This window comes from Dermacentor silvarum, chromosome 11 (genome assembly GCF_013339745.2).
Source record: "Dermacentor silvarum isolate Dsil-2018 chromosome 11, BIME_Dsil_1.4, whole genome shotgun sequence".
Lineage (NCBI taxonomy): Eukaryota > Metazoa > Arthropoda > Arachnida > Ixodida > Ixodidae > Dermacentor > Dermacentor silvarum.
The window spans coordinates 69,154,483-69,180,826 of NC_051164.1; the positions used below are offsets into that span (position 1 = coordinate 69,154,483).

The 26,344-nt window shown below is 50.4% G+C and overlaps 2 protein-coding genes across 6 annotated transcripts in view; one reads left to right on the forward strand and one right to left on the reverse strand.

The window, feature by feature from the left end:
* LOC125941463 (uncharacterized) overlaps positions 1–15,937 on the reverse strand; it is a 117,735-nt gene extending 101,798 nt beyond the window's left edge. The window contains exons 1-3 of one of the 2 annotated variants that reach the window (XM_049658776.1): positions 15,088–15,937; positions 5,040–5,242; positions 2,379–2,516 (exon numbers count right to left, since the gene is read on the reverse strand). In XM_049658776.1, the coding sequence (XP_049514733.1) occupies positions 2,379–2,516; positions 5,040–5,242; positions 15,088–15,643 (897 nt within the window). In that variant the 5' untranslated portion in view covers positions 15,644–15,937. The remainder of the gene's footprint in view (positions 1–2,378; positions 2,517–5,039; positions 5,243–15,087) is intronic. The other variant, XM_049658775.1, reaches the window with a different exon arrangement.
* The window catches only part of LOC119434103 (lysosomal protective protein-like), a 248,103-nt gene extending 223,445 nt beyond the window's left edge, over positions 1–24,658 (forward strand). For 3 of the 4 annotated variants that reach the window (XM_049658770.1, XM_049658769.1, XM_049658768.1), the window contains exon 11: positions 24,418–24,652. In XM_049658770.1, the coding sequence (XP_049514727.1) occupies positions 24,418–24,504 (87 nt within the window). In that variant the 3' untranslated portion in view covers positions 24,505–24,652. Of the gene's footprint in view, positions 1–24,417 lie in introns of all 4 variants that reach the window. The other variant, XM_037701420.2, reaches the window with a different exon arrangement.
* The last annotated feature ends 1,686 nt before the right edge of the window (positions 24,659–26,344 follow it).

Sequence of the window (26,344 nt, forward strand, 5' to 3'; positions counted from 1 at the left end):
TTTGCTCCATTGTGTTTGGTCCATAGATTATTGCCCCAGAGTCCAAGCCTTGCAAATTTCGGGCACGTCTAAGCAGAATTTCAAAAAACGCTGCTAAGAGGACTCCTGCTTTGTTAAGAATGATGTGCCGCAATCACTGTGTGTAAATGTAATTTGCTGTACAAATGTTGCCATTTTTCTTGTCACACAAGTCTGCTCGAGCTATTTAAACAGCTTTTAAAGTGGTCACCATTCTTTGCGAACATTATGCACTGTTCGGTGTGTCCCTTTTTATCGGACATCTTTCACCCAGTGACAGAAGTTGCCTACTATCTTGAACCACCAGGCATGTTCTGGCTGCGGTCTCGTCAAGCAGACAACATGGTCCATTTGGTATGTTGCCGTGTTGATGTCACTGGTTATGTGCCCGAACAGACATCTACACAGCGTATGTGATATTGCCATCTGCCCATTCTTGACCAATCCCCAGAATCAATGTGCCAAGGTGACACAATGGTTATGTAACCTTAAGTATATAAAAAAAAAATTGGGGCAGCTTCACACTAGTGGTGCGAAGACTGGGCAAACAGCGAAGCTGGTGACCTCACCTAGCTCTGTCTCGATTCGGCCAAGTTTTTTCGAGGTTATGCTTCGAGATTCTGCGACGTCTTGCGTAAGATCAACTCGAAATCATCGACAGCCCAAGGAGCCACGAACACTCAGCCATTAAAGTATATATGGAGGCTCAAACGCTATTGCTCGGTTTCGCGGGCTCGTAACTCCAGATCTGCGAATCGCCGATGTTTCGCCGCCGCAATACTAGGCATCGGACCGAAGTCGTCTCACTCGCTCTCGAGCCGCGCTTCCTCTTAATCGGGAGTGACGCTCTTCGGCCGCCCCATCTTCGCGGTGATGTGCTCGGCGTGAAGACGGCGGGACGTTTGTGTCGCCGGCGGCGACGTGGAGCTATTATCTAGTGCGTCGGCGCAGTGACGTCATAGCTTAGCTCCGCAAGGCGCAGTGACGTCATGACTCGGCCAAGCTAAGGCGAAGGGATGCGGCGCCCGCGATGACGTCACGGCTCACGCAGCTGTGGCGAGGCTCGGTGCGGTCGGCTCGGCTGGGGCGAAGCGTTGCTAGGCGACGCATGGTGACGCCATCGCCAGGCGGAGGTTTTGCGGAGTACACTCGACGCACCATCCTCGAGCTTAAACAGCTTCGGTAGTTCACAGGGTATGTGCCATTGCGCTTGGACCATTTCTGCACTATCACCTGACGGCAAACGCCCAGGTTAAACAGCGTCGCTGTTAAAAATTTGATAGCGCTGCTTCCGCAAGAGACACGTCCGCTTCGACCGCGGTCGCTTGGAGAGCCATTGCATATTGCAGGATACTAGGGATATTGGTGGCTGCTACGGAATTTCAACTGGGTGGAGTGATTACAAAATGTATACTGTGTCTTGGTATCATTCGACATTGTTGTTATAAATGAGACTGCCACTTCGTGTGTGCGATGTGTCCATAAGATTTCGTGATTCACGGATGGCACACGGATGCAGTAAACGCCATACTAACGATAACATAAAACATCACCAAAATTCACTAACATCATAAGAAAGACTGTTAGTCGCATTAACATTGCCAATAATCTACAATGGCTGGATGTGCCGCTATTTTTTTTTTAAATTCTGTTTCGTGCTTTTGCTGAACCTGTAAGGGCGGCTTCATAGAGTTTCCTGTGGCACTTAAAACAAACTGTGACAGAACTGTGGCACTAAAAACCAAATATTGCATTTATAGCGCAATATTTCGTTGAATACATCGCAATGATAACGCATGTGGCGAGGTTCCCATTGCTTTTTGCGTTACGAAAAAAAAATGTTTTTCCTTCGAAATTGAGGCCAATAAAGGAACATAAAGCAAAGAAATCAGAGCAGCAAAGACATCTGAATCCACAAGCACGAAGTTCAGACAAATCCATGCACTAACCATCATTCCCATGGTAGGTGAATAATCGCAGCGCCAGAGAGCCTTATCGTAATTTTCGCAGAAGCTATGAGTGGCTCGGTGTATATCCGAGTCCACTAAAGCAAATACAAATGTACACCCGCGAACAAAAGTATACGGACCAGGGGTTCCGTTATAAAGCCGACTTTTTCCCTCTGCCCGTGAACGCAACTTGAAATTAAGGACTGCAGTCCAAACTTGTCATTGCTAACTTTTCAGTGTACCCAATAATTCCAGTTTATGCTTGTTAATTAGGAAGAAATTCATTCTTTTTTCGGCGACCCTGTGGTCCGCATACTCTTGCTCACTGGTGTACGCCGCCTCGAGTAGATTAACGAATGAAGAAAGGTAGAAACTGTGCAATTAACGCAAAGCGCTGTAGAACGTACGTACCGTGCGGGTGAATAGTGCGGCGAGCGAGGAACACGCCGTACTGTATACAAGCGCGAAAGCGTCGGCGTACATCCACCGAAGTTCGCCAAAGAGCTTGACCACGTGATGGAAAGCAGCGCTGGCATGCTCCCTCGCAGTCTGCAATAGAATGCGGTACAAAGCGTTACACATGCAGAAAACGCTGCTACACCCCTCGATTGTGCTTATATATTGCAACATTTGCAACGTTATGCAGATAAAAGTTCGGTATGTGGGTGTCCCTGTAACAATCCCGGCTGCTTGTAACAAAAGCAGAAGAAAAAAAAAATGTTCCAGAAGTTACGTGGATACCATTACTTCGCAAGCGGAATTTTTTTTTTTTTTTGTTGTTGTTTAATACGTGGGAGTAAAACCTTCAGGAATAACGAAGGAGCGCATTTTTTTGATACGGGGGAGGGGAGGGGGTAATACATTATAGAATAACGAAGGACTGCAAAAGTGAAAGGCATCACCAAACGCAGACTCCAAAACGTACGGCGCAGTAGAATGTGTGGCAGGCACGGTAAGCAGTCGGTCGTCCTTTCGACAACTTGCTGCTCACGTTCGCAACGTGTATGCAGCTTGAGAACCGCCGCCGGGTTTGGTGTCTTTATTGGACGCTTGCATTTACAGTACAACCATATCACATTTGGGCCGCAAATTTGGTTTAGGGGCATAAAAAGAAATAGAAAGTTCACGGCCACAAAGGTTGCATCTGAAAAAAAAAATTGTTTTGTATATTTGAAATGAGGCCTTAGATATATTTTTTGATATTTGGCCGTCTTTCCAGCCCTAGTAAATACAGGCGTGGTACCACTTACGCATAGAAGTAAATATTCCGGCCGTATATATATATATATATATATATATATATATATGTGCGTTCGTGTCGAACACTTCGATATTTAGTGTTAATATTCGATTCATATTAAAAAAAAATTAGCGTAGCCTCCACTGGAGGCGCAATGTTAAAGAGACAGAAGCTAATGGGCACCTAGATAGTCCCCAGCATTTTCCAGGATTTATTGAATATTGATCGATAATCGATTAGCTATCGATGACTGCTTAAGCTTAAGTAGCCCAGCCATGCTTGGCTAGACTTAGTCAGGCTCAGCTTCGCTATAGTTGTCAGGAGCATGTGCCATTGCGTTTGGGCCCTTTCTGCACTTCCGCCAGGATCGGCCCACATTTTCTGTCCGCGAATCACGGACTAACGGCCGCTGTGAAAAGTTGGCCCACCTCTAATATATATCGTTTCACACCCCCAGTCCTCGTTTTACACCCCCACGTCACATTTGTAGGGTTTTAAAGAATGAGTTCGCTGCAGTGGCAACCCAGGCGCAATTTATATATATATATATATATATATATATATATACATATATTGCTGCAAAAATAACAAACATCACGACTATTGAGAGTAGATTTTTAAATTGAGGGCATTTTTTTTTTCAAAAGATGAACAATGTCAACACAATTGAGATGACTCAGCTAAGTTACAACTGTGTAACTTTGCAATAAAAAATAAGAACATCACAATTGAACGCCACTATGGAGATATCTGATGATATCGAGAATGATATTAGACATCACCATAACGCACAACCGATTTGGGAGTATAACCACTCTTTTGATACGTACCAAAGGACTGATAACATTTGCAAAAGTACTGTAAAGAACAATATTACGTCAGCTCTAGACTGATCATATTTTTCCGTTTAGGAGGCTTGATCAGACGCAATTTACACAACTGCGATGTCTGTTTAACCGCCCTTGTGTTTTTTTGTTCGCTAGAATACGAGTATCGGCAATTTTTCGTAGCCTGAATCACAACCTTGTTTATTACAGTCCGAAGAATCAAGTTTTCATTTAAGTCAAAGAAATAAAGTTGGCCTTGAAGCTTTTCTCTAACCCACTATACCGGTAATCGAAAGCGTGACCTGTTTAGAAGCAGAACGCCAAGCGATGCAACCGCCTTGCGCGTATTTGTACCGGAGGTACAAATACGCGCAAATGACTAACAAGAAAGGTAGCAAGCGCTGCGCTAAGTCCGGACTTGTACGTAATAACTTACTTGTAAATTATTACTTGTAATCGATTGCATTTTTTTGTGGTTTCGTGATGATCGAGTACCATTTTTACTCGGTAACGCTCACTGCATGTCAGTTAAGTTTTTTTCATATAGCGATATTGTCGAATTGTGTAATGGCGTCACTTTGAGCCAATAAAAGAAGGCGTAGCAGCGCTCTGGGCCAATCAGAGCTGACAAAACGGCGGGTGCGACAGCGTGCATTACGGAATTTGAAACCGAACGGTGCTCCAGGCCTATTTGTTGTACTTACTGCGTATGCGCAGTATCAACAGATATAGGGATGGAAGTGAAGCAAACGATAACGTTTTATTAAGTGGCCACTTAGTTTCGTGGGCCAGTATTTATTTGGTCCCTAATCAATTACATTTTTGACTTTGACCATTTTGATTGGTAACTTTTTTTTCCACAGTAACGTCTACACGTCTGCTTCCGATGTCGTTTTTTGTCATGTGATGCTCCTTCTGCTGTAGCTGTGTCGGCCGTTTTTTGGGGGGAATGAAAGCACTGGCTAAAAGGGATTTGTTGGAACCGGCACCGAATGAAAAGCATACCGTGGGCTTTTGAAGGGGCTCGGCGGGACCTTCCAGAAGGCGTGTGGCTGCCGCGAAGGTTTTTTCGACGAGGTCCTTGAACCATTGGCGCTCGGCGTTGACAAAGTGAGAGAGGCAGACGGAGGCCTTCCAGCTTTTGACGAGCAGGCGGGAAAAGGTGCAATTGCGGGGATCGTTCTCCTGTGACAAATCTGGTTCTATGCCTTTGATGCCCGGCAGTGAAGACGACAGAAGCCCAGACATCATGTAATTTTTGAAAGGCACTGAGAAGCGCCGCTTGAGAGTCCTGAGGCGAGCACTCAGTCGGGGCTTGCGAATTGTAAGATTTTAGAGTGAAATGAATGTGAATCGAATTGTACCGAATGCGACTCGAATCAAACACTTTTCAAATAAGGAACACAATACGAAACGTTATTGACATCCTGCTGTTGATAACGTTAGCAAGTTTCTGTCATAACATTACACGTTATGAAGCGTTGTTTACTAAAAGCCCAAATGGAGCATTGGGAACAAACAAGCAGTCTGTTCGCATACGCAATACTCTTCGGAGAATCCGATTGATCGCTGTTTAGCCGGTAAAATTCAGGCTCCTTGAGTGTCGCTAACTTATGGAACATAAAAATCACAATGCCCAAAATTACAATACCCTTGTAACAAGGGTATTGCGATTTAGAATGACAATAGTGCGAGAAGCTTATCCGTAGCACGTCAACAATTCGAACAAGGAGGTTAAGAACAAAAATGCATAAACCGGTAATGAATAGAGTAGTGATATTTGTGCGTAAACCTGACTGATAAGATGTTATCGAAGCTTTAATATAAGATTCGCTGCTGCATATAAATTATAGTCACTGTACTTTTAAAAACAGATATATATCAACAGTTTAGAGTACTGTAGTTTTAAAAATTTGAAGAGAAAACGTGTGGCCTTGGTGTTGCTGAAATGAGAGTCCTACAATGGAATAGGTTATAGTTTGGCTCCGTGAGTAGTTGGAGTGACACAGCGTGGTGTTTCTCATCCGACCGTAGTTTGACAAGTGATTTACGATTCTGTTGCCCTAAGCACGGCCGCTGGATGAAAAAAAATGACAGCAGATCCACGAGGTGAATGATGATGAGTGGGCGAAGCTCCGGAGGGAATCATCGGATCTCCCGCTTAAGGGGACGCTAGCACAAACGCGTTAGAAACGTGCAGTACTCTCTAGTAAGGGGGAGCGGCCACAGCGTCTTACGCAGCCATTTACACATGCCGGAACGTGCACCGCGTTTGCCGACGCCATCACATGACTGCTGAGAGCGTAAACCCCCCGTATTCATAAACGCTCCTCGACTTGAACTTGACTTGCCACCGCTTTGGGCAGCGCGTTCGAAACGCGTTGAACGTAAGGTGGAGAGGCCACAGCGTCTTACACCAGCTTCTTACACGGGCCGTAACGCGCTAGAAACGCGGCCTTTCGTTAATGTTGGGTATTTATAGCCATCGTGGTGCGTTTGTCCATGTCCGCTTCGTGGCGTAGTGGGCTAACGCCGCGCGCTCGGAAGCGAGGGGTCCTTGGTTCGATTCCGCGCTACGGACACAACTTCGGAATTTTTTTCTCATTTTTCTCAGACTGGTTACACACTACTACTACTACTACTACGACGGGGACGGAACGGGTGCCGCTATAAGGAGCTTCGCCCCTAAAAAGTTGTCGCAGTTTCACCTGAAAGACGAAGCATCAATTGCGATAGTAAATTTGTAGAGAGCTATACGGAGTAATGAGAGTAGCCTTATCAGGTGTATAACCTTGGACATGCAGCAGCACCGGCAACACGCAGAACTGTTGTCGACACTGTCGGCGTTCTGCCCGCGTTCGCACAAAATGCGTACGGCGTTGGTGACTGTTGCCGGAGCCTCCGATATAAATAGGCACTTGATGCCGCAGCTAAACGTCGCCTCCCTTCCCTCCCCCCTCCCCCCTCCCCCTCCCCGCCACGGCCTTTCGCGCGTCGGAAGAAGGCGCGTTTGTTCTACATATATGGTGATTGTAAAGGAGGAAAGAGACGCCTACTTCTGCAGCCCTTAAGGGAGCACAACGCAGAACGCGCGTTTGTTCTTCGCCGTGCGTTCACTCCCCGTGAAAGCGCGCGTCCCTCGCGCCCTTTCACTCGCACATACAGCGTTCGGCGCGCGGCGACGATTTCATCTCCACTGACGTCATACGGAACCTCACGGCAACGGCGACGGTGACGACGACGGCGACGCCGACGGCAGAAATCTGCTTTGGAGTGTCCATATAATTGCTATCGCAATAAAAAAATGTCACAGTTTCGCCCTAAGGGCGAAGCAATGAATGCGATAGCAACACAGCCATGTCATACGAAGTAAGGTGAGCGGCTTTGGTAGCAACAACACGCAGAACTGTTGTCGACGCCATCGGCGTTTTGCCCGCGTTAGCTCAAAATGCGTGCGGCGTTGGTGACTGTTGCTGGAGCCTCTGATATAAATAGGCACTTGGTGCCGCAGCTAAACGTCGCCTCCCTTCCCTCCCCCTCCCCCACGGCCTCTCGCGCGTCTGAAGAAGGCGCGTTTGCTCTACATATATGGTGATTGTAAAGGAGAAAAGAGACGCCTACTTCTGCAGCCCTTAAGCGAGCACGGCGCAGAACGCGCGTTTGTTCTCCGCCGTGCGTTCACTCCCCGTGAAAGACGCGCCCCTCGCGCCCTTTCACTCGCACATACAGCGTTCGGCGCGCGGCGACGATTTCATCTCCAAATGACGTCATACGGAACCTCACGGCGACGGCGACGGCGACGGCGACGGCGACGCCGACGGCAGAAATCTGCTTTTGAGTGTCCATATAATTGCTATCGCAATAAAATTACACCATCTTCCCGTAGGGGATCCCTGAGTAGTATGCGAAGCAGCCATGGGTTCGACTCAAGTTCCCATTAGTTTTCAGATCGACCTGTCGCCGCTGCCGTTTCGTGGCAGCGGCTCGAGCCCTCTTCTCCGCGGCGCTGTCCGTGGCACTCATCGCGGCGTTGCAGGAGGAGAATGAGAGGACGAAGTGAATGATGATGAGTGGGCGAAGCACCGGGGGATCATTCGGGCAAAACGCCGGAAGCGTTCTCCGAAAGCTGGCTTCCGGAAGCGGAAACGGAAGCAGAAGCCGGCTTCCGGTTCCGGCTTCCGGAAGCCGGAGCTTGGCGTACATATACTATACATATACATACAAGGAGAGGAGGGGGAGGAGGATGCGCATGTGCAGTGCGGGTGTGGACGCCGCACGGCGGATGGAGGGACAAAGCCCCGAGCATAAGCGGCTTCGCATCTAAAAAAGGTGCGGCCTGCCGCGTGCATCGAAAACGGTGTGATCCGCCGCGGCGCCACATGTCGGGGGCTGTTGTCTGGCATCGGCATAGCAAATGCGTCGGCATAGCATGGGCATAGCATAGCTTGGAACGCCGTCGCGCGTGCAAGCCGACGGCGCGTTCCATCGCCGATGACTAGCGCCCTTCGGCCCAGCCAAGCGGCCGACAATGCAACTACGGCCGTCACGTTCGCTCCCACTGCAGCACGCCCGACGCGGCAGGCCGCACCTTTTTTATTGCGATAGCAATTATATGGACACTCAAAAGCAGATTTCTGCCGTCGGCGTCGCCGTCGCCGTCGCCGTGAGGTTCCGTATGACGTCAATGGAGATGAAATCGTCGCCGTGCGCCGAACGCTGTATGTGCGAGTGAAAGGGTGCGAGAGGCGCGCGCTTTCACGGGGAGTGAACGCACGGCGGAGAACAAACGCGCGTTCTGCGCCGTGCTCCCTTAAGGGCTGCAGAAGTAGGTGTCTCTTTGCTCCTTCACAATCACCATATATGTAGAGCAAATGCGCCTTCTTCCGACGCGCGAGAGGCCGTGGGGGAGGGGGAGGAGGGGGAGGGAAGGGAGGCGACGTTTAGCTGCGGCACCAAGTGCCTATTTATATCAGAGGCTCCTGCAACAGTCACCAACGCCGCACGCATTTTGAGCGAACGCGGGCAAAACGCCGACGGCGTCGACAACAGTTCTGCGTGTTGCCGGTGCTGTTGCATGTCCAAGTTTATACAGCTGATAAAGCTAATATCATTACTCTGTATAGCTCTCTACAAATTTGCTATCGCAATTGATGCTTCGCCTTTTAGGTGAAACTGCGACAACTTTTATTGCGATAGCAATTATATGGACACTCAAAAGCAGATTTCTGCCATCGGCGTCGCCGTCGCCGTTGCCGTCGCCGTCGCCGTCGCCGTGAGGTTCCGTATGACGTCAATGGAGATGAAATCGTCGCCGCGCGCCGCCGAACGCTGTATGTGCGAGTGAAAGGGCGCGAGGGGCGCGCGCTTTTACGGGGAGTGAACGCACGGCGGAGAACAAACGCGCGTTCTGCGCCGTGCTCCCTTAAGGGCTGCAGAAGTAGGCGTCTGTTTCCTCCTTTACAATCCCCGTATATGTAGAGCAAACGCGCCTTCTTCCGATGCGCGAGAGGCCGTGGGGGAGGGAACGGAGGCGACGTTTAGCTGCGGCACCAAATGCCTATTTATATCAGAGGCTCCGGCAGCAGTCACCAACGCCGCACGCATTTTGTGCGAACGCGGGCAAAACGCCGACGGCGTCGACAACAGTTGTGCGTGTTGCCGGTGCTGCTGCATGTGCAAGTTTATACAGCTGATAAAGCTACTATCATTACTCCGTATAGCTCTCTACAAATTTGCTATCGCAATTGATGCTTCGCCTTTCAGGTGAAACTGCGACAACTTTTTTTATCCTGCGGTGGTGCCCTAAGTATGTGTCAAGATTATACCGATATGTCTGGTGGAAGGAGCCATGATTAAAAGAACTATCAGCCCTTCCACGGGGGTGGAGATGGAAGACCAGTGAAGCTGTACTATGGTGGGCATTGTATTTCCAATTATGACTTAAGATGTGATGGCGTAATTGGTTATTCGAACACTTAAAAGAATGAGAAATATATATGATCCGGTGGTTTTATTTATTTAGTGACCACAGGGACCATGGCCTTATGGTCGCTACGGCACACCACCATAGGGTGTAGTGCAAAGGTTGAAACGTTCTTTAGAAACACATCACCAACGCCGCACGCGTTCGGTGCTTACGCGGGCAAAACGCCGCCGCCGTCGACAACAGTTCTGCTCGGTGTTTGTGTGACCGCACACAACCGCTGCCAAAACGCTGGCGTGGGCAAGCGCGCCAGCAGTAGCGGGCGAAGGTTCGTGCGGCACGTCAATCGCTTCAACGGAAACTGAGCGGCGAAAGCCTAGCTCATACAAAGGTAGGAGCCGTGGTGCAGATCGCTTTCACGGTATGGCGCGCGCGACCGCCAAGCGCCGTGAAAAGTTGCTCGCAGAGCAGAAGCGGCAACCCCTCCCTCCCGCGCTGCCTTCCCGCCGTCCTCCTTTCTCGTGGGAGATTGAGTCACCAGTTCCCCGTCGCTCGTTGCGTTCCTCCGAACGAACGGCACGCGGCCTGGAAATGGCGAGTCGTAGTGGTAACTGATAATAGCGCTAGCGCGATGTCTACGTGACGGAACGGCTAAACGCCGTTGTTGACACTGTTAGGGAAGAGGCGGGTGAGAGCCAACAGAGTCGGCGGCAGAGGCCGGCAGGGCTGCATGCATGCGCCGCAGTGGGAGAGCGCGCACGCAAACTAGGGTGCCTCGATGCCCTCCTCGCCCACCGCTCCCCTTCTACTGGGAAGTCGCGTATGCTCTCCGCGGTGCGTTCGCTCCCCGTGAAAAGCGCGCGCCCCTTGCCCTCGCGCGCTTTCACTCGCACATACAGCATAAGCCAGTGAGTGTTTTTTTCTACATCCGGACGCGACTATCGAAGAGTCAGCCCTTAACAGCTTCGCTGTCAAAAATGAGCGCAGCTTGCACTAGTGGTGCAACGCTGGAGCAAACAGCGGAGCTTGTGATCGACCAAGCTACAGCCAGGGTAGCTATCTCGACGACGCTGGATACTCAAACGCAGACTCTCGCGTTCTCGTAACTCTGGATCTTCGACTAGACGACGCCTCTTCTCGGCTGCAGCTTCGGCATAGTATTCCGGATCGGCTCGCCGCCGACGCACATATTCTTGCTTGGCCGCACGACGCGCATAACATGTGGCCTGGCGAAGCGTTGACATGTCTAGGCAGCGCAAGGTACATGTGGTTGCTAGGCGACGCGAAGTGACGTCATGACTAGACGGAACAAGTGCGCGGTCGTAGCAGCTCGGAGCAGAGCGGCAGTGAGGCGCAGCTGTGCCAAGTGGTTGCTAGGCAACGCGCGGTGACGTCATCGTCAGGCGCAGTTTCTGGTCTACGCTATACGGGCCAACCTCCGGCTTAAACAGCTCTGCTGTTAAAAAGTGACCGCCCTTCGACTACTGTGAAGAGGGGTGCAAGCGAAGCTTGTGTTGGCTCGTTTGTGGCACGAGCGTGTGCCGAGCACGAGCGTGTGCCGAGCACGAGCGTGTGCCGAGCACGAGCGTGTGCCGAGCACGAGCGTGTGCCGAGCACGAGCGTGTGCCGAGCACGAGCGCAAACCGGGGGGCCCCAACGATCCAGCTGCAGTAGACTTCCACTTCGTGAATATGGTTAACCAGTGAAGCTGAAACGTGTGGCCCCGGTGTTTATCACCGGATTAATGCCGAGGGTTAATTGAACTATTTCTCAATTATGAGGTTACACACACGTTCGGCTGCGACGGAGAGAACGACGTCGCTGATGGTATGCTCGCAGTCCGCCGTTGCCGCTTGCGTTCAGTGTCTCGAGTTTGCTCGGTGGCGTGGTTAGCAGCATTCGCCCGCCATTGCCGCTTGTTATTATTCGAAATTAAATTGCTTCAAAATTAAATTTATCCGTTGCACAAGACAATAAATGGCTCATACCCCAGTGAACGCGGCATCCCCATTACGAAGGCAGGCGAGAAGTGCAATTCTACGCTGGAATGATTAGCGGCCACGCACCCGGCTGTCGAAGCAGACGACGACGGAGAACGCGGGAGCAATGGCGGGAGCACGTGCCTAGCACGAGCACGCGCCAACGAGCCAGCTGCGGAAGAAGCCGACGACGCTCGAGCAGCTATGAGAGCAGCCGTCTTTTTTTTTTTTTTTTAAGTGTTACATCGCCGGCGCATGCAAGCTTCACTTGAAAAGCCAGTAATAATGCGTAGCATATTTTGGCTATGGCTCGGGAGCCATTTTCTGCTCTACGTTCTGTTGGTCCTTGTGTTTCTTGTCCGCCCCCAAAATTTGTGAGATACGACAGTAACACAGGTTTCAATGCAGTTTACAAAATCTTTATTGCTTTATTGCCTGAAATGACTTCTACAACTGCCTTGTCGTCACTGTGATACACGCTGATGTCTTCCGTTGTTATTGGAGAAACGTTCTTGGCCAAAGTTAAATCGACGGATGACCCGTGTACGATAGTTGGTTAACTCGGATCGTTGAAGTAAGTGAGGCCATACTATTTCACGAAGTGGCTGAACTTCTTTGTTGACGGTTTTGAGATGTCTTCGTTAAGGTCTTCGACAACGGCCGCGGGATTGGCGGCAACGTTACGTTGATCAAAGAAGTGCGCGTGCCTCGTAATCAATCATCCGTTTTGACGGCTTTTATTTATTTGTGCGTTTCGTATTCAAACGAAAGCTGTGCTGTATGTTCGCTTCACGCCCCTGCCTTACGGTGGTAAGAGCCATTGCTCCGGACCCTGCACTGCCGCCGTGATCGGCCCACCTGGGTGTTCTATCGACGTAACGGATGCAAAAAAAAAAAAAAAAAAAAAAAATCCCGGGACCCTAGTCATGGGCAGCTTCGCAGTAAAAATATGAACTCGTACGTTTCTGGTCATGGGAGACTTACTATAAAAATTTGTAGAGGGCGGGGATTGTCACTCGGAGTGTGCCCCGTGTGCACGAAAGACAGCACTATTTGAAACCCGAGTAAACTGAAAGCAGTGCGCTACGCTGGGGCCGTATTCTGAAACGTTCCACTTCGTCGAAATTTCTTTTTCGCTTTCAGGCGCGCGATGATTGGCTGTTTTAGCAAAATTGTACGACCTGATTGGCTGGTTGAGCCCGACGTCATTCAATTTTGCTCAACCAGCCTATCAGCGCGCGCCTGAAAGCGAAAAAAGAAATTTCGCCAAAGTGGAACGTTTCAGAATACGGCCGCTGGTCACGCATCTTACGATCACGTTAGTGCCAAGTGAAGCAATGGCGTGCTCATTTGTTCGGTATTTAAAATACTGCGACAAATAAAGGCGAGGAATTATAGGTAAAAAAAATTGCAGAGTGTTGAATTACGAGTGCTGGACCGCATCTATCAAGGTTTCACTCCGAGAATAATTATGCCCGTAGAGTGTGCAGAATTGTTGCCTGCAGAAAATGTGACGTCAGCGCTGCCACCCCGTGACGTACAGCTCTGCAGACTTCAGACTCAGATTAGCAAGCTGACGGTTGTGCTAGCCACCATTCAACCGATGAAGCACAAATTGTCTAGGTGGGACTATCCACAGTTGGAGACGTTGCGCTGTAAAACAGAGTAAATACAGCGTCCACGTGGCTTGTCTAAACCGCACTTGCGAACACGCGTCCACAACTGGACAAGCTATCCACTTTGCAAGCAACGCAAGCAACTTATGCCCGTGGGCGCACGGGTTCAGTCAGCGTTCGTACGTGGCATTCTTGCCTCGTTTCATAATACAGCAGATAACTGAACACCGGGTAGTTAGAACGTCCCGAAGAGGCAATTTGATCGTGCAAGTTGGTACGATTCCACGGTAACGGGAAGCACCAAATTGAGGACGAAATGGAATGCGTTTCGTTGATTCAGTATCCTCGCCAATTTCGCGCAGCCGGTTATACCATGGGTTCCTAAACTACCCCGAAGTTTCGTATTATACTCAGGTAAACACCGTGTGATGGTGCACGTACCTCATCGCAGCGCGATTTGCCAACGGCCAGTTGGTGCCAGACAATGGCGCGAGTGCAGCGCCCGATGGACGCGGCGGTGTCCACGGGGTGGCAGGCAGCATTGAGGACACGTTCCGAAAGGTCCCGGCAGACTTCGATCTGCGATAAGGTGGTGGTGGTAGCAGAGAAGGTACATTTGAATTGGGTTGGAACAGTGTTTGGGTCACTCAATTCGGCATTTTCTGACTAGTCGTCCGTCAAAAATATTTTAATTCCGGGGTTTTTAAAATCCCAAACCTCGGCTTGATCACGCCGTAGTTGGAAATTTCAGAACAAATTATCACCTCCTGGGCTTTTTTTTTATGTGCACTGAAATTTAAATTCCCGAGAGCGTTTCTTTCTTTTTTTTATTTCGTTCCCATTAAAATGAAGCCACCGCGGCCGGGGTGGAACCCGCGGCGTTAAGCTTCGGAGCGGGGCGCCACAGCCACTAATCTACTGCGCTGGGTTTCTCATCAGTCAAGTGAATCTCGAATGGGCGTGACGTCACGTACGTAGGCTTAGTTTGAATGAAGGTGTCCCGCGTGTTGAGCACCTGTTTTAGGGAATGCACATTTCTACACACAGTGCGGAACCAATGAGAGAACATTTGTAAATAACACCCAGTAAAAATTCATTCATTCATTCATTCATTCATGCATGCACTTAACACGCCATAGTAGACGGAATTATTACGCAACACCGGTCAATGTGCTCAAAACTAGAGAGAGAGAGAAAAAAAGCATGGCGTCTTACGCGGATAAAATTAAAATTCCGTAAGTAAGCAACGGCTTGCAGTTAAAAGAAGCGTGGTGCACAATCCACTAAGTTGCACGTTTCTCAGTGCTAAATCACCTAGTACTAAGTCTCCACCACTGAGCTAGAGAGAATGTGCTCTACACTTTCAGAAATGAACATGTGAACAAATCACATCACCGTAGAGGACAGACTGGCTATGTGCAAAAGGAAATTGGCCTTCTAGATAATTTCCGCGTGATCCACTTTACATTCTATCTCGAGAATGCATTCACTGCAAGCCGTGTGTATTCGGAAGAATTAGCTGTGTTACCAAAGACGAGTGCTAACCTTTTCCTGCGCGTAGGCCTGGCCGTCGCCGTACTTGCGTTTGCCAAAGTCGCGGGCATCGGCGATGATCTCGTGCGGTGTTTTGCTTATCACCGGATTGTTGTTCTCAAGCTTGTTCAGGGCCTTGCAGGCGAGGTTGTCAGCGACCTGAAGTGGTACGGAGAGTTGTTCGACGGCGGGCTTCCCGAGACGGGAGTAAGCGTGCGAGGCGCACTTCTCAACGGTGTCGAGAGCAATCGCAGTTAGGGCGGAATGCTTCTTCAGCGCGCTGTAGCACTCGGCGGTACGGAAGCACAAGAAGTTCACGCTGGGAACCGACATGACGTGGTCCACGAAATGGTACTGGGAGCTGTCTATTTCACGGCCATCTTCGCTCGAGCTGGCAGGAGCCGTAGTAAAAACGGGTACCGTTGACGCGGCCGCCGGTGAGAACTGAAGGAGGGCGGTTCCGAAATGCCGTCTCTTAAATGATTTGACCCCTGCTTTAAGTATGACGTCACATGCGCAGCACGTCTGTCGCCATGAACTGAAGATTGGCATCGACATCGCAAAAAAGCGGTGGTCAAGTTCTCACCTGATATCGCCGGCTGGTATGTGACGACTTCTTGAATGTCTTATGTTGGAAGCGTAGAAATCGATTCTTGTAGAATGTTTCAGCGCATACTGTGGCATTCCAAGAAAACGAAAGGAAGTGGCGTGTGCGATTCTGCGCAAGCAGAAGTAGAGCGAAGGACACTTGCTTCATTGTATGGGAAACAAAGTTCGCCTGCTTTGAAAATTTTATCTTGTTTTTTTTTTGCGATTAGCATTCTTGGGCTGCTTGAGGAAGTTTTGCTCTGTGACCACCTGGGTATCCAACCGTCTTCCCCGATCTCTTCAATTAAAAGACAACCTTTCTTGTTTCTGCCTAGCTCGACGTCATCGAACCCACGTGACACTGGTTCGTCAAGAACAGTAGCTCGACACTTTGGCGAGATGCGCAACGAATGCACCACGCCTGCGCCGCTCTTCAACTAATATCTTTCAGGCCTACTTGGGTCACTAAGTGCCAGCGGCTATGTCGGCAGGGAAGGAACGAATCTCAGTGGCCTCAGGCACCAGCGCGCCACGGATCTTTGAGGCCATGCGTGGACTTCTCGGCGGTGCCGTTAGATGGCGTAGTGTGTCCAGACGGAAGCGCGAGAGAGGAGTCCTTCTGCAGCACACTCCTCATTCGTGTCGCGTTTCAGCGGTGGCAATACGTTGTGTTGCTTCATTCGGTGGCCTCAATGTGAATTGAGTTACGTGGACGTTCATCGTGAGGTGGATTCTGCCAGAATTTTTCTCTTCATTGAAGCGCCGTGTTTCCTTCTCGCTTTCTTCTTCACTCGCCCTATCTTTGCGTGCAATCTTTTACGTCCTAAGAAGGAAGGCATTGTGGCGTTCGTAGAGTGGCAGCTGGCAGCAGCTTTTTCCTGTTTCTAACTCGTGATGGTGGTTTAGTGACTACAGCGCTGTGCTGCTAAGTACGAGGTCACGTATTCAATTCCACGCCAAGGCAGCCGCGTTTTGACGCAGGCGAAATGCAAAAAAAAAAAGAAAAAAAGAAGAACGCTGGTGTGCTTAGAGTTAGGTTCACTTGAAGAACCCCCATCTTGTAAAAATATAACCTGGGCTTTCTGATATAGAGTGCCTTGTAATCATGTGGTGGTTTAAGGGCGTAAGACCCCATAATTTAATTAGTCGAAATGTAATTCCTTGTTCTTGCCTGTGTGGTTGTTCGTATGTTGGCAAATGTAATAATAACAGTCATTTCTTATTTAGAAGCAACACTAAGTACGGAAACACAGTGGGAGATAAGAACTAAGCGCTCGATCTTGTGGATAAACCACGCACTACCAGTTAGTTCAAACTTTTTCGTTTCATAAGAGCGCCTTAGTGCCCGTAGTTAATGCGATGCTAATTTTTTTCAATCGTTAATCTCATTCGTTATTTACTGGGGCACAGTGTGCAAAGAAAAAAAAATCACAGCATACCCACGAGGTGAATGATGATGATGGGGCGAAGCTCCGGAGGGATCATCGGTAAACCGTGAGAGAGAGAGAAACTTTAATGAATAAAATGAAACTTTAGGTCCCGTGGTTGGGGCCCCTAGTCCAGGGCTCCACTGGCACGAGCGGTTCGCTGGGCTTGGTCCAGGAGAGCCAGTTGGCTGTCCTGGTCCTCGTCCGCAAGCCGCGCCTCCCACTGCCTGTTAAAATCTTGTGGTTTTAGTAGTGTGGAGTTTATATGTTTTGGTCTGTTTGGGCATATCCACGTGATGTGCGGTAACGTTGGCGTGTCCCCACACCATGGGCATTCGTCAGTGTATCGTGCTTGGTGAATACGGCTAAGTGTATGTAGGTTTGGGTATGTGTGTGTTTGAAGTCGGCGCCAATTCCTCGCCTGTTGACTGTTTAACTTAGGATGAGGGCGTCCATATTGCCTCCGCTCCTGTCTTTGGTGTTCGAGGATGTCGCGCGGTGTAGAAGGAGGCTCGTCACTGGGTCGGTCCGCAGCTCGGATGCTTAGTACGCGAGCTAGCCGGTCCGCCCTTGTGTTGCCCTCCATGCCTTCGTGTGCGGGGCACCAAGTGAGGTTGTGGAATCCGGTAATTTGACTCCCTAGAATTTTTAGTACTAAGCGCGGCGCCGTCCCGGAGAGATACAGGCGGCAGGCGGTTTGTGAGTCCGTGAGTATGGCAGCAGATACGTCCCTATTCTCCGCGTCCCTAATTGCAAGTGCAATCGCTGCGGCTTCTGCTGTGCTGGTAGATTTTGCCTTGACCGATGCAGCTATCACACGATTTTGGTTCGTGGCTACCACCGTATACTTGTCCCTGTCCGTTTGACTCGCGTCTGTGTAGTACACGTCCGGTTGTCCTCTAAATCTCTGGTGCAAGGTTCTCGCTCGGGCCTTCCGGCGCCCTACATGATATCTCGGGCTCATATTCTTCGGAATTGGGGACACTATTATGTGCTGCCTGACTTCCTGGGTCATCTGCACTGTCTCTTCTGCACTGAACTGGGGGCGGAGGGCAAAGCCCAGTTTGGTTAATATGGCCCGACCCTGCGTTGATGCGCACAGCCGTTCCTTTTGCGCGATGAGGGTGGCCGTCGCATATTCCTCGAAGGTATTGTGGATTCCTAATTTGTCGAAACGTTCTGTACTGGTATTTTCTGGGAGTCCTAGAGCAGCTTTAAATGCCCGCCGGATGATCACTTCAAGCTGTTTGAGCTCCTGCTTGGTAATGCTTTGGAAGGGGAGTGCATACGTTATCCTACTGATGACAAAGGCGTGTACCAGTCGAATCGTTTCTTCTTCCGAGAAGCCCTCGCGGGTTCGCGTAACCCTACGGATCATTTTGGCTACGTTATGTGTAGTACCTTTGAGGAGGCGGAGCGTGTGCGCTACTCCGGCCGTTTGTTGGATCCATAATCCCAGGACGCGGAGTTTATCCACCTCTCTTACACGCCCCCCGTCCAAGAAAAGTTCGAAACTCGGACGATTTTCTCGTCTCGCGTACTTCGCTCTTATACGAATAAATTCGGACTTCTCTGGGGCACATGTCATGCCGGCCCCTTGCGTGAAGGTTTCGACCTGTTGGATCGCCCACTGGAGAAGCTCCTGCTTATCCCCGTAGGATCCCCGATTTGCCCACAGCGTAATATCGTCAGCGTAAATGGCGCTCCCTAGGGCTTGCTTCGCATCCAACTCTAGTGCGAGTTTACGCATTCCCAGATTAAATAGGAGAGGGGAGAGTATGGACCCTTGTGGGGTTCCTCGATCGGGAACTGCAAAGGGTTTCGACCTAGTTGAGCCCAGACCGATGGTGGCCGTGCGGTTTCTCAGAAAGCTGCGTACATACTGGTAAATGCGCGTCCCGCAACCTACTGCTTTTAGTCCTTCCAGTATTGCATCGTGGGAAATCGTATCAAATGCCTTTTTTACGTCGAGAGCAAGCACAATGCTGTCTTCGGAACCCCTTACCGGGTGCAGAACGTCCTGCTGAAGCATCAGAAAAACGTCCTGTGCCGACACATCTGGACGAAATCCGAACATGTTTGGGGGAAAAAGATTGTTGCTTTCTATGTAGCGCGATAACCGGGTCTGTATCACCTTTTCAAAGAGCTTTCCGGCACACGATGTTAGCGATATAGGTCGTAGGTTTCGAATATCTCGGGGCTTCCCCGGTTTTGGAATAAGGATGATTTTTGCTTCCCTCCATTCAGCAGGTAGTTCTCCCTGATCCACCCATACATTCTCGTTGAAGTATTCAGTTAACTGCTCTATGGTTTCGTCGCTCAAGTTTCGAATCATGGCGTTAGTAATCTGATCGGGCCCTGGCGCCGTGTTTCTTTTGAAGGACTGCGCCGCGGCATAAACCTCCGCCGTAGTTATCGGTGCGTCCAGATTGGGTTGTTCCGGCCCCGTATAGTTACCGCATCGGCTCGCCTCTTTGGAATTCGTACCTATATAAATATGCTTTAAGTAATCAATGAGTTCCTCGTCGTTGCCCTTGAATTCATTCTCCAGTAGCTTGAGTGTCATGTGCGCTGCCGTCTTGGTTCCCCCGGGATTCATCATGCTGCGGAGAATGTGCCATGTCTTTTTGGTACTGAGGGTCCCCCTAAAGGAATCGCAGAGCTGGCGCCAGTTACCGTCGCATAATTCCTGCGCGTACGTGTTCGCCTCCTGAGCTAACTGAGCAATGCGGATTTTAAGCTTCCTGTTTAACCTCTGCCTTTTCCATCTCTTGGTGAGGCTACGGCGGGCCTCCCATAAATGTAGCAGGTGCCTGTCCACTACCGGGGTGTCTCGCGTTGTGTCTACAACCTTCGTCACACCCGCCAGCGTGTTGAGAAGCTGCTGCGCCCAGATTCCGACGTTCGTTATCGGACCTGTGCTACCCTGGCGATCGCGATATTTCTTCCAATCTGTCAGTGTGGCCTGCCCAACCTTGCGTCTTATACGGGACGAGTTTACCGAAAGGCTGAGGATATAGTGGTCACTTCCAAGGTTGTCCCCTAGATTTGTCCACGTTATCTCATCCGCTTGGTTCGTAAAGGTTAAGTCCGGCGAGGTATCTTTCGAGACGCTATTACCGATTCTGGTGGGTTCATCAAGACGAGTTAACAGGGTTAAATCGTACCTCTCCGTCAAATCCAGCAAAAGTTTTCCTTTCGGAGAGTCTGCCGCGTATCCCCATTCGGAGTGTTGCGCATTGAAGTCCCCTAAAACCAAGACTCTGTCCCGCCTAGACGCTAAACGCATCGCTGCGGAAACCACATCCTCAAAGTCCGCCAGTCTGTCTCTGGGAGGGCTATATATGTTTACAATCACTGTTTTCGGCTTGCCGCGCTTATGTGGCCATATCGTGATTATTTGATGTTGTATAATCTCCCCATGAATGTATTCTACACTTAGCGCGACACCCTTTTTGGCGAAAGTGGCAACCTGTGGGTAATCGGGATGGGTGTACAAGTCGTACCCTTTAAGATTTCTCTTGTGCTTTCCTATTTCTTGCAAACAAATGATATCCGGAGGAATAGGCACCGACTCCATATATTGTATGAAATTAGCGTGTTTAGTACGAAACGTGCAGCAGTTCCACTGCCACACCTCAAGACTTTCTGCGATACGTGTTCCTAGTTTAGCCATGGATGGTACTATCGCTGTCAGTCGCATCCATACCCTTTGGTCCCCGCGTCGGCGCTCCCGGGCTTACGCTCGTGCGCTTGCGGAGTCCCGCGCGAACTGACGCAATAGAGTCATCGACATGTCTTTTGAGCGTGTGAATCTCAGCGAATAGTCTCTGCACATTTTGGGCTACCTGGTCTAGCGTCGTCGTCGGCGAGCTAGTTTCAGCCGGTGTGTGCGCTGTCGCTGTGATCACCTGTCTGTTTGTGTCGGCCTGTGTGTGTGCATTTGTATTGTTGTGAGCAACCGATCTACGAAATGCCTCAAACTCGGCTCTGAGTTCCGCCAAGCTACTCTTGAGGGCACGGTTCTCCTCCACTATTTTAAGATATTCGGGGTTCTGTGTAATGGGCGTCGGCGCTTTTTTGGGAGAGTTTGGTTTGGCAGTGTGAGACGCGACTTGTGCCCAGCTCACCTGATTATGTTGTGACTTGCTCTGTGCCAGCGGGCCCTTTGCGGCCTTGGCGCTGTCTTCCATCTGGATGGGATGTTGCTGCTGTTGGTTTCCCGGTCGCGACTGGGACCTTGGTCGTGGTTGCACTACAGGTTGCCCGGACCAGGTCCGCTCCCTCGACCTCGAACGGGAACAGCTGCGTCGATGTTCAGACCAGAGCCCTGGGTAGGCCTCTAGTTCAGAGTCCTCATCCTCGCTGGCAAACCACCGTGGTGTGCGCTTTGCTAGCGGAGTCTTCTTTGAAAGTCGCACAGGTTTAAGTCGTCTTCGGCAGCTGCGGTCACCCGTGGGGTGATCCTCCCCACAGGCAGCGCATTTCGGGCTGCACTCGTGTCCTTCCGGTGGGTCCTGTAACCCGCACACGCGGCACACAGACAAGTCCGGTTGTGGGCACACATCCGTTCGATGGCCTACGCTCCAGCAGGTTTTGCACACCTGAGTTGCGTTACGGTACGGATGGCAGGCCTTCTCTCCACCGTAGTAGTATACGTATCTCGGTACTACGTTTCCGAAGAAAGTAATCACTGCACTTTGGGAGTCGCCGAGCATTCGGGCTTCCACTACCTCCACTCCTTGGGTGCGGATCCGGAGGTTTGCCTTTAAAACTGCGGGTGACGTGTGGGGTTCGATTCCGTGCACTACGCCTCGTACTGCACCTTCTCCAGTCGTTACGTACGCATTAACGGGATGGGGTCGTCCATTAATGTTCAGCGTTTTTATGTTCTGCATCATCCGTGCGTCCTCTTTCTCCGGTGTCGACACAACGGCGATGTTCGATCCTGGTTTGATACGTAGGATGAAATTGTCACTTCGTATCTTGTTTTGGCATGCCTCCACGACGGCCCGGGCCAGTCCTTGGCTGCTGATGTTCTTAAGGGGTAAGCCCTGATGCGGGCGGATAACCACTTTCAGATCTTGACGCGGTAGCGGTGGCAGACGCCTCCTGCGTGGTCGGTGTCGTTGTTTGCTCAGTTTGTCGGTTAAGTGCGACGAGGTGTCTTCTCCTGGCGCGTTCTTGCGCTCCCTCGCCTGCCGTTTCTTCTCACGTAGTGAAAAGACTTTCTCCCATCCCGTTTCCGCCTCAGTGTCTTGCAGTGCTGCTGAACGAGCGCTGCCATTTTGGAAGTTGGAATCTCTATCGGGAAGGGTCGACATGCGGTTGGCATAAGGGTCGGATACATCCATACCTTCATCGCCGCAGGGCCCTCGTGGGATGTCGTGGGTCGATGTAGAGGCTCCCGCTGCACCGGAGTCAGCCGTCGAAGCCATCGTTGGGGTCGAAGCCGTCGGGGTCTAAGCCGCCGGCGTCGAGCGCGTGTTCACCGGCGTCGCCACCGCCGCCCAACTTATCGTTAGGGTTAGCGGGGCCGCTACGAGGTGCAAGTGGATTCTTGGCCGTAATTCCCGAAAAAAGGTCCAATCTCCGAAAAAGTGGTGTCCTTGGAGAGCGGAGCACTTCTCGGATCTAGTGATGTTGGTTTCCAGGCGGTAGCAAGGAAACGTCCCACCGAAAAACGTCAAAACTTTCGGAGCCAGAGCTGCTCTCAGAGCTGCTCGAGCGTCGTCGTCTTCTCGTGAATACTCCGAATATACGTGAATACCGTGAATACCGTGAATACTCCAGTAATTCGCCCAGTATATGATCAAGTAAACACGTGAGAAACAGTGTGTGTATATATACGTTTTATTTTCTTAGACGCTTGTTCTTAGATGCTTGGTTTGCGGAGTCCCTTCATTACCACGGCTTTGTGGTCCGTGAAATGAAGGGATAACGGTTGGATAACGCCGCTGCTTCGCGTTCGCGAACGCCTGAGTCTTCGCGCCGCAGCCGTGCCGCTTCTGCCTCTCGTTCTCGCCCTACGGGGTCTTCGCGCCGCCGCCGCGCTGCCTGTCGTGAAGCCGCGGCCTCTCACCGCGGGATTCTGCCTGCGAGCGCGCGCCGCCTTCCGTGCTCTCCGCTCCGCAGCCTTGTCTTCCATCCGGCGACTCCGAGCGAAAGAGAAAGCGCGCCAAGAGCGAGCACCTTTTATTATAACACCCCCTAGCGGTAACCCGTCGCACTGCATTGTAGCGCGCCGCCGCCGCCTTCCGCGCTCTCCGCTCCGCAGCCTTTTCTTCCATCCGGCGACTCCGAGCGAAAGAGAAAGCGCGCCAAGAGCGAGCACCTTTTATTATAACACCCCTAGCGGTAACCCGTCGCACTACATTGTAGGTTTTCTCATCAACTATACGAAAAACTAGCGCCATCTAGTGACGTTATATACACTTATATATAGAAAGAGCGACACTTACGCCATCTAGTGAACACTTCATAAAACTACTGGTGGCTACATACTACATCGGAGGTAGGACAGACCCACGCCCTAAGGAGCTTCGCCCCTAAAACTCTTGACCACTCGTAAGAGATACTGCGCAATTGCCCGTTTTCGGAGTACTACAAGCCTGGCACTGTGCCTTTTGGCATGGTGACTGCATCAGGGGCTATGAAGGCTAGTTGTGCGTTTGCTAGCGTTTATTATGCACGTTTTAACACCCCCTCTGTTCGTGCGTAGCTATCCCTAGCATATGGAGCGCAGGGTGACCAGCCGGTTCACCCGTGCCCGCTCTGGTATACCTTCCCTGTCCACCCTCTCACTCCTTTATGCTTCATTTGCTCTCCAATTTATTTTCCTCTCGTTTATGCATTTACTTTTTAGCACTCCCGATTAGCTGTGACTCTTACGACTCCGCCTGCGTTTATTTCTATAGAGTTCTATAGAATCACTCGAGGGAGACAAAGGCTGGTTCTCCAGTCAACACTTCGCTGAAATAAACAATTTCTTCGAGTTCAAAATTTTTTCCATTATTTTGCTTGTGAAAATCGCGAAATGTCATCTCATAAGTCTCTGCCTTACAGTATGTATCCCTCAATCGCTATATCCATATGCACTTTTTATAACGTGACGTTCTCTCTTCTTTCAAGTTGATAATTGGGAAGTTGAGCTCGCACTTCCGTTTGATGATCTTTCATCTCTCTCTCTCTCTGTATGTGTGTACATGTGTTTGTGTGCGTGCGTGCGTCCGCTTGTTATACTGTCCTCTAAATCATGTGTACGTATCTGGGCTGCGCCACTGACGCGTACTTTCAATTTTGTTTCTCGGTTTGCAGGGCTCCGGCCACATGGTTCCCTTGGACAAGGCACAGGAGTCCCTGCACATGATCTCCAATTTCTTGTCTGGTGCCCCGTTTTTATGAGAAACCGCCTGTTGAAGCCTGCGTTGAAATAAGCGCCAATTTAACAGACGCAGAAGCCTAGAATAAAATTCAACACAGTGTTATACTCTACCGGGCGGAGATGTTTCTTGAGTGCTTTATTAGGCGTGTAACTTCGCGTAAGTGCAAGAGTCGTCGCATGCCGTGCTTTGGGTCGCGGTAAACGACTTCAGGTGTCCAATTTAGTTCGGAGTCCTTACGACATCCTTCATTACCCACAGTACAGTTTCTGGATGTTAAACGGCACAATTTAGTTTGTTCTTAATTAAAACAAACGGAAGGAGCGTTTTCACGACGTGCAAGGGCTTCTTCTGCCAAATTATGTCAGCCGGAACAGTTGAAATAAACTACTTTCAATTTCTTAATTACGTCTTACATTCATATTACTGTAGTTGGGGAGTTCGTGGTTGAAGACGGCAATAGTAAAGAAGCAGACCATAGGAAAGCTGATGTATTCAAAATGCCTCTTAATTTATTCACGTGGCAGGGAGAGACGCTTTTCTAGCGATATTTCATTGCGTCAGCGTACACTGCGTTCTACCTTCTGCGCTGGCGTACATAGAAAATGTGTGCCTGAGCCACATCTGCTGTCGAATATGCTAGAATGCCCAGTATGATTAAAAAATGTCGGAGTCGCCCGAAAGGCTACGCATCGATTGCGTTAGGAAACTAGTGCACAGCTATACGAAATAGGGAGAGTAGTTTTATCGGCCGCATAATCTTGTAAGCATAGGCATACTACCTTAACAATGATGGTGTCACGCCCGCACAAGCAAACATGAACGCATCTCACTCGATGACCGCGGAAAGTCCCTGTCAAAACGCTGTAGTGAGTAAGCGCGGCCGCAGCACCAAGCAAATTGACCTTCGTCCCACCGCTCTCATCAACACGAACTAAACCGCGAAAACACAGCGGAGGGAGGAAGGATTCTGCCCCTGCTGTAGATGGCTTTCATGATACAGCCGCCCCGGCGGGAGTACGCGGCGTTGTACGCGGCCTCCCCCCTCCCTACCCTCCCTCGGAGACTTACGGCCCGGCGGAAACGCGTGGTCGATCGGGCGGCGCGGAGTAAAATGAGCCCCCCACCTCGACTCCCTCCCTACCGTCCCTCCGGAGCGTTGCACGCGTTTGGAAGACGCGGCGCTTCCTTCCCGCTTCGTTCGCTTGCGTGCGGGAGATTGAGCCGTGATCGCCGGCTCACCCTCGCACGCTTTCACACGCACATAGAGCGTACAGCGCGAGGCGACGATTTTATCGCACGTGGACTTTATACGGAACCTCACGGCGACGGTAGAAATCCGCTCGGAGTGTCCATACAATTGCTATCGCAACAAAACAGTCGCGCGCAAGCGGCGAACTCCAGATAAGCGGTCAGCTTCAGAATATTGTGGCTTACGTTCTTTCAAGCGGATCGTTAGCACCCACGACCTGTCGAAAGCGCTAAAGAAAATGCGATATCAAAACAAGATACTGGTCCTTTTTTTTTAATCCGCTATGAAAATCACTGAAACGTTCTGAAGTGCACTGAAACGTTCAAGCATAAAAGAAAAGATTACACGCCATTCCACTGCTGTGAAGGTGGATTACTAGCGATGGAGCTTAGCACACGACATAAAGGGGACACATAATTTATATCAAAGGTATAATTTTTTTTCTCTTGAGCGGCGACGGCGGTCATTCCGAATAAAGACACACGCACAGATACTTTGATTTTGATCGGCAGTTTGATCAGCGGCATACATTCGCGTGGAAGACTATCGCCACCTCGGGGAGCCGGAGGAGACTAGGCACGCGCGACGGCCGCACCCCGGTGGAAACTAG